Source organism: Mirounga leonina, unplaced genomic scaffold, assembly GCF_011800145.1.
Source record: "Mirounga leonina isolate KUSES-001 unplaced genomic scaffold, KU_Mleo_1.0 Mir_53, whole genome shotgun sequence".
Taxonomy (NCBI): Eukaryota; Metazoa; Chordata; class Mammalia; order Carnivora; family Phocidae; genus Mirounga; species Mirounga leonina.
This window is the reverse complement of record NW_023270807.1, coordinates 89,830,630-89,838,212: the sequence shown is the minus strand read 5'-3', so window position 1 is coordinate 89,838,212 and position 7,583 is coordinate 89,830,630. Positions and strand designations below refer to the sequence as shown.

At 45.5% G+C, this 7,583-nt stretch overlaps 1 protein-coding gene across 1 annotated transcript in view; it reads left to right on the top strand.

Annotated features, from left to right (window-relative positions):
• Window positions 1-1,876: 1,876 nt before the first annotated feature.
• Window positions 1,877-7,583, top strand: part of PERP (p53 apoptosis effector related to PMP22) — a 14,192-nt gene continuing 8,485 nt past the window's right edge. The window contains exon 1 of the mRNA XM_034990763.1: window positions 1,877-2,219. Coding sequence (XP_034846654.1) covers window positions 2,006-2,219 — 214 coding nt within the window. The 5' untranslated portion in view covers window positions 1,877-2,005. The remainder of the gene's footprint in view (window positions 2,220-7,583) is intronic.

The following is a 7,583-nucleotide window of genomic DNA, read 5'->3' as shown; positions in this document are numbered from 1 at the left end:
AACTCTTGGCAGAAGCCCCCCCCCCCATTCTATGCTTTCAAAGTGAAAATATTTGCCTCTAAGGAAAATATGTGAACGTGGTTTATGCAAAATTAAGGCTGGAGATATTTTTTCATGTGGTTTCAAACATTAACTTTCTCGGCACTTTTATTGTATTAGTTCCCCAAAATTGCCAGAGAACTGCATAAGACGAAATAGTATTCTTTTTCTATTGAGCGTACCAAACGGAATTACAGAGAACTAAATTTTAAACGTTGCTAAATATTCCCCCCTTCTTTTATATTAAATTGGTGGGAAAAGCAAGGGATTCAAAGGAGATCTGTGAAGGTACAAGGTAAGATGTGACCCCCCCATTAAAAAAAAAAAAAAGGATGTGACCCTCATTGACTGTTTTTCATGATTTGCCCAAGGCCACCCTGGAGCCTGATGCTGAGAATTTGTTTCTCCTCAGTGCCACTCCCAGCTGCCACCCCACCCCCTCACTTGAGTCATGGTGGTGACAGAAGCAGGGCCAGGACACTGGAGGTGGGGTTTTAGGTGCTGGTTGCATGTTTTGTTTTGTTTTTGTTTTTTTTTTAAAGATTTTATTTATTTATTTGAGACAGAGAGAATGAGAGAGACAGAGAGCACATGAGAGGGGGGAGGGTCAGAGGGAGAAGCAGACTCCCTGCCGAGCAGGGAGCCCGATGCGGGACTCGATCCTGGGACTCCAGGATCATGACCTGAGCTGAAGGCAGTCGCTCAACCAACTGAGCCACCCAGGCGCCCGTAGGTGCTGGTTGCATGTTGATATACGGTTTTTATTTGGAGAAACCTCAAAATAGTAAATGAAAAGAGTAGATTACTGGGCTTAAATTGGGACAGATTTGTGACAGGGAGTGGACTGCCGCACACGGGACCTGAAGGTATCCGGGAAGCCAGATGAGGCTCTCCCAAGACCGAAGTGAGCATCTGCTAAATTCAGTGTGTTCATGCATTAAATGTGTATTGAGCTCCCCCCAAGACCCAGACACAGTGCTAGACACTAGGTATACACAGATAAATAAAACATGGCCTCTGCCGGCAAAGAGCTCCAGACCCAGCAGGATAGGCGGGTATTTACGCAGATTAGAGTATGAAGTAAGCCACCGTACAAGGTACAAAGGTGGAGCCCAGGAGGAAATGGCCACCTCTACCTAGGAAGGTCAAGGACGGGCTCCTGGGTTGCGCACACACGTTCAAACGCAGTGCAACACTGGCCCACAGGTACAACATGAACACCCACCCCAAACTGCTTGAAACTCAAATATGGGATTGTTGCAAGTCAGACCATTATCGGACAGCAGGGATCAAATATTTAGCAGGTCTGCGCGGATTAAAACGTGCACCCGGGGGGCACCTGGGTGGCTCAGTTGGTTGAGCGGCTGCCTTCGGCTCAGGTCATGATCCCGGGGTCCTGGGATCGAGCCCCCCCCCGCGTCGGGCTCCCTGCTCAGCGGGGAGCCTGCTTCTCCCTCTCCCTCTGCCTGCCTCTCTGCCTACTTGTTCTCTCTCTATCTCTGTCAAATAAATAAATAAAATCTTTAAAAACAAAAACCGTGCACCCGGTGAGGCACTGAGAACCACATGCCGCGTGAGAGGCTCCAGGACGCGGGAAACGAGGCGGTGGCGAGGCGAGGAGGCGCGCGTGACTGCAGCCGGGCCGAGCCCCCGGCCCTCTTCCCAGGCCGGGCGCCGGCCCCCCGCGGCTCCAGGCCCGCCCGGGCGGGTTGGGCTCGCCCACGCGCCGTGTAACCCGAGCCCGGCCCCGCCTCTCCCCGCGCGCACCCCGGGGGCCGGCCGGGCAGGTCGGGGCGGCGCGCCGTGAGTCACCGGAATCTAGGTGGGGCCCGGGGGCCCGAGCCGCGTCCTCCCGGGAGCCGCCTCCCCGCCGCCTCTTCCTTTTGTCGCGCTGCCCGCGCTCGCGGGCCACTCTCCGCGGCGTCCGAGCCCCGCGCGCTCCTCTCGTCCGCGCGCCACCGTCGAGATGCTGCGCTGCGGCCTGGCCTGCGAGCGCTGCAGGTGGATCCTGCCCCTGCTGCTGCTCAGCGCCATCGCCTTCGACATCATCGCGCTGGCCGGCCGCGGCTGGCTGCAGTCGAGCGGGCACATCCAGACGTCCTCGCTGTGGTGGCGATGCTTCCATGAGGGCGGCGGCAGCGGGTCCCACGAGGAGGGCTGCCAGAGCCTCATGGAGTATGGTGAGTGCCGCCGCCTCCGGGAAGACCTCCGGGCTGTGGCCGGGCGTGCGCGGCCTTCGGAAACCGCCCTAAGTGAAGGCACTGAACCGGGGCAGAGGTAGTGAGTGATGGGGTGGGGTGGGGTGGGGGGAAGTCTGTTTAGAGCTTAGGTTTAGGCATCCGACCTGAACAAAAGAAAGCATTAGCGGCTTTGAGTGGCCAGAACCAGGCCCAATGCTGGGCGAAAACGGACCTAGTTCAAACTATGTTTCGTGTAGCGTTTGCCGGTTACGTGCAAAGGGTGATTTCCAGCCACTGAAAAGGTTTAGATGAGGAAATATAATGAACAGGGTATTTTCTTGGAGACCTACTGAAATCTCTTACCATTGCCCCTCCTCCTGTGATTCTTGGTAAGATTAAAATAGAAATATTAAAATATGTGCCTTCCCCAAGGTCGGTGTGTTCGTTTAACTGGGACTAAGTGAAAGCAACTCTTCTTCCATTGAAAAAGCCCTTTCCGTCAAAGTTTTAGCAGTTAGGATTTCAATAGGGATGGCAGTATTTTTTAAGCAGCAGGCTAGTTTGGTTAGCTTTTGTTTTAGGGGCTGTCTTTTTGACTTAAATCCAGCATTGTTTAGAAAACTTACTTATTCTAATCTGATTTGAAATCTACGCAGCAAACTCATCTTCTACGCCAGCAAAATGAAGCAGAGTTGACAAATTTAATATATTGCAGATGGAATATTTTATTTTTTCCAGCATGGAGGCAGCCCGGGTGGGTGTTTCACTTAATATGCGGGACTGGAGAGGAGCCCAGTCCTGTCGGGGGCCACTCCTGCTTAGGGTAGTCCTGAAGAATAGCAGGGATCTATTGTGATTAGCAGTGTGTGCCTGGGGTGCGGGAGAGGAGGGGTTAAGTATGAGCATAATCCGAAACTTAAAGCTAAATGCTCCTGAATGAGGCTTTAGCAACTGAGTTTAATAGTTTTAAACTCAGAAAGAAGGCTACCCGGCCTTTTTTTCATTCCCTGCTAGGACCATTGACTTGATTCTTTACACCGAAGTGCACCGAAGTGGCCCACGGCTTCCGAGCACACTGTTTATTTGTGGTTCTGGGGGCCCCTATCCGGAGCTTGGTGCTGTATCTTATCTACTATGGAACTGTATGGAAATTCCCACCATGAGTTTTCCCCGCAAAGGGAGGCATGGTCCTCATTAGCAGCTAATAAAATGTAAAGACTGCATGGAATTCCTGCTTTCCTTAAAGTCTGTGTTTTTCCTTTCTTAAAACAAACAGAGCGCCTGCCAGCATTTCAATTATCTCAGATCTTTTAGGTTTTAAAAGGGAATTAATTTCTTTGAAGTAACGTATCTGTATCTTTTAGTTAAAACGTACTGGAGCTCAGTCTCTTGTAGGGGAACTTAACAGGACTGCTTAAACAGGTGTGTCTTTAAGCAGACTTGATAATCATACTCAGAACAAAGGCTAGTACAGACCCAAAGAGCAGTCTGCAGTCCCCCTCATGTGCGGTCAGGTTAGTGCAGCACGGGAGGAGAGGTGCTGGTAGAACCCCCAGCAGCAGCACTATCCCTGGGACGTGATCTGGCCTGCAAGACTCTGGCGGTGACTACAGCCCTCTTGGGAAACTCACACAATGCAGTTGTTATTTTTCTTGACTTGCAAGGTGAGCTCACCTTCGTAGGGTGTGGTGCCTCCAGCTCACAATGATACAGTGCTTTGTATATGGAAGGGAATAAGCAGGTTTTGTTGGTTTAATTTTTTAATTAGAAGTCTAAAGCATAAACTCTTTTAATTGTAAAGACACCACTGATCCGGTGTATAAACTATGTTTCAAGTTGATGTAGAAATTGGTCTTTGGCAAAGTTCAGTTTTCCAAGTAAAAAAAAAAAAAATCTATTACTACCTTTATGATGCAGCAAGACTGATTTTCATAAGTGGATGGTGGCTTTAACATCCCAGTTAAGTTATTCCTATGACCTTTGCAAAGATAAGTAAGTGCCAATAATGTGTTAGACGCAGCTTTTGTGCAAGACCTAGAATCAAATCATGAATCCAGGATCCACTGTCATTAGGTGTCCATGGGAAGAAGAATATAGATGTGAGCTCCCCGAAGAGAGGTCCATCTCAGGCTCCTGTGGTCAGAGATGAGTTGGAGTGTTTATTATACTTTCACTTCATTTTGTGCCATGGACTGTTGGCTAGTTTTGCTTCACAAATATCGAAACTGTGGATTCCTACAATGTAGGGTGATTTTCTAGGCATCTCTAACTCTGGAGATTTTCAGATAACCTCAGTAAGGCTTTGTGGAAAACAATATGTTTAGAGGAGGTCTCTCTAAATAGTTTACAGTTTACACACACTCCCACATATGTATAAACCCAACAAGGGGTAAGGTGGATGACTCTAATTAAAATGATATCTTAATATAGGGGATTGAGAGTGTATATCCCTCTTTAAAAACTTCTTGCTATGTTCTAGAGTGTAAACGTTGTGATTTACATTGTAACTATTAAGAAAGTATACCTTCTCATTACAAAGTGCTTGACCATCTCTTTCTATTAATTAATACTCATAACATTAGTATGTTCGTTTTGATATTAAAAACAGATTATTCCTGGCAAGTCTTGGCAATAATGCTAATAAGAGAGACGTCTTTATAAAGGGAAATATTTCCTTAGAACTCTGTAAAATGCAGATTATACTACCCATTAGAACTATGTAAAATGCAGAATATTATATTCCCCATGGTTATCGATGGTTTTTTAAAGAACTTCAGATTGCTACATCACCTCATTTTTCCTCATAAATGAACTAAATTATACACTGAATATTTGCTTTTACATGATATTAACAACTAAAGAAATACCCAGCTTCACAAATACTCATTTAATTTTTAAACAAAATCATGAGCATGTAGAACATGGAGAGAATCTCACATTTATATTTGTCCAAACAGGAAGAGAACATTGAAATGATTGGTCAAATTTCACCTACAAACAAAATGCAAAATTGCATTTGCATGCATGTTCACATATACTGTTTTTGTTCTGCCGGCACCCTTTCTTCCCCAGTTTTAGGAAAAAAGTACATCAGAAGGATATTTTAAATATCAATGATAGAGATTTCAAATCCCAAGCAGGTGCCTACTTGTCAGGGTGGAAACTAATTGTGATGAGTGAATGGCAGTGGGGACCCAGTGCAGCCAAATCAGAGTGCCTGCTTCAGCTCTGAACTCAGAAGTACAGAGCTTCCTTTTTACCAGATGCCTTTGAATACTGCACAGTGCATTGAACGTGTTGTTTTGGTTTTTTTTTTTGTTTTTTTGTTTTGTTTTGTTTTTACATGAAATCAGTCTCGGGTAAGTCCAGGAATCAGAGTATTATTTGAAATATTTTTAGATCATTTAGCCCTATGGTTCTTTTTTTTTAAAATTTTTTTATTGTTATGTTAATCCCCATACATCATTTCATTAGTTTTAGATGTAGTGTTCCATGATTCATTGTTTGTGCATAACACCCAGTGCTCCATGCAGAACGTGCCCTCCTCAATACCCATCACCAGGCTAACCCATCCTCCCACCCCCCTCCCCTCTAGAACCCTCAGTTTGTTTTTCAGAGTCCATCCTCTCTGATGGTTCGTCTACCCCTCCTAAAGCCCTATGGTTCTTAACTGTACAAGAAATGAGAACGATAAGTACCAAGTGAATAGGTTTACATCAGGCTAAATTCAACTCAAAGGACTTCATGTTGAGATTGGCTCTTGAGGCTCTTTGGGGGGGAGACGGGGGGAGGTATTGTAATGTCATTGTTTTATGGAATTAGGCATTCATGGATAGATTATTCTTTGTGGGTGGGTGTTCATGGTTTTACACAGCAAAATAAAAAGTTGGCCACTCAATTGGTCATAGCTAAAAATATATATGTGTGTGTATTGATTTTTAAAATCCAGGCTTGTGGGAACCAGTGATTGGCCCACTTGCTGGACTTAGCAGGAACTGCCCAGGAGCCTCACTCCCTTTTAAGTGACCTAACTTGTTTTCTCCCTGCTAGGGGACACAGACTCCCAGGCTATAATAGAAGGGCTTTCACCAAAGCCTGTGCTCATCAACACCCCCCGTGACGAGCTAAGCCTCTTCCCTTTGTTCCGCATCTTAATTCGGTTCCCTGGATGCTGCTATTTGTCTAAAAGTACTTGTCTTATACTGATGGAGAGCAAGTATGCTTCCATGTAAATTTGACTTCCCTGCCTTTTTCATCTGACAGACTTTCAAGTCTGTGAGGATAGCTCCCCGATTCCCCGCTAGCTATCTAAGTTCAGGGTACAAATACCCATGTCCACATCTTCCTGGGTGGGATGGTTTCCCCACTGAGACTTTAAAACAAGACTGTAAAGAGGTAACGTATCAGGGTTCTACAAAAACCCAGCGGTAAGTAGTTACCATCAGGCTCAGTTTCAGGAGAAAATGTGGAGTATGTAAAGAATCTCACACCGACTGGATGCCATCCCATGTAACCCTGACCTTGCTTTACTGCCTTCTAAAGCTACTGCAGAATCGCTTCTTCCAACGTAGAGTTTTTTGGAGGCCTGTGACGAGTTGTCCTCTACATTTTTGCTACTCAACGTGTCCAGACCAGCGGCATCCGCATTTTCTGGGAGGTTATTGGACACTCGGTGTCTCAGGCCCCACCTGCTGAAGCAGAATCTGCATTTTCATGAGATCGCCAGGTGATTTGTAAGCACTTTCTGGTTTCAGAGGCGTTGGCCTATGTTCCTGCAGATCACCTCCTCATTGGACACACCCCAGTCTTTTTGAATATATATTCCACCCATGTGTATCTTTATTTGTAGATATGATCTTTTTAATTTTTTCAGCCATGATTTTATCCAGTTTTCAGTTCTATGACATAAAGAGTCTTACATAAAGAACACTATACAAACAGTATGAGATCTGGCAAAATCTCAGATTTACTAGCTAAGGCCTTCGTACTATTAATAGATGAATCTGTTGTTCTGGAAAGGGACCCTACTCGAATTGGGTGGCAGGTTGGTGTCTGCAGGGTGCTGAGTAACGGGCTAGGCCAGCCTGTTTTGGTCAGTATTTGGGGCCCACATGTAAAACTATTGAAGAATGCAGCATATCCAGTAAAAGAAAAACTAACTTTAGAGGAATAGTTAGTGACAGTCTGCAAAACATTACCCACAATACTAAAAATATTAGTAGTGCTCTCGTCCTACAAAGATGTTTTTTTTTTCCCCCAAAGCTTCAGTTTGCTTTATGGTTTCTCTCTTGGCATTCAAGGTATTTATTTATTTCTGCTATCTATCTATCTATCTATCTATCTATCTATCTATCTATCTATCTA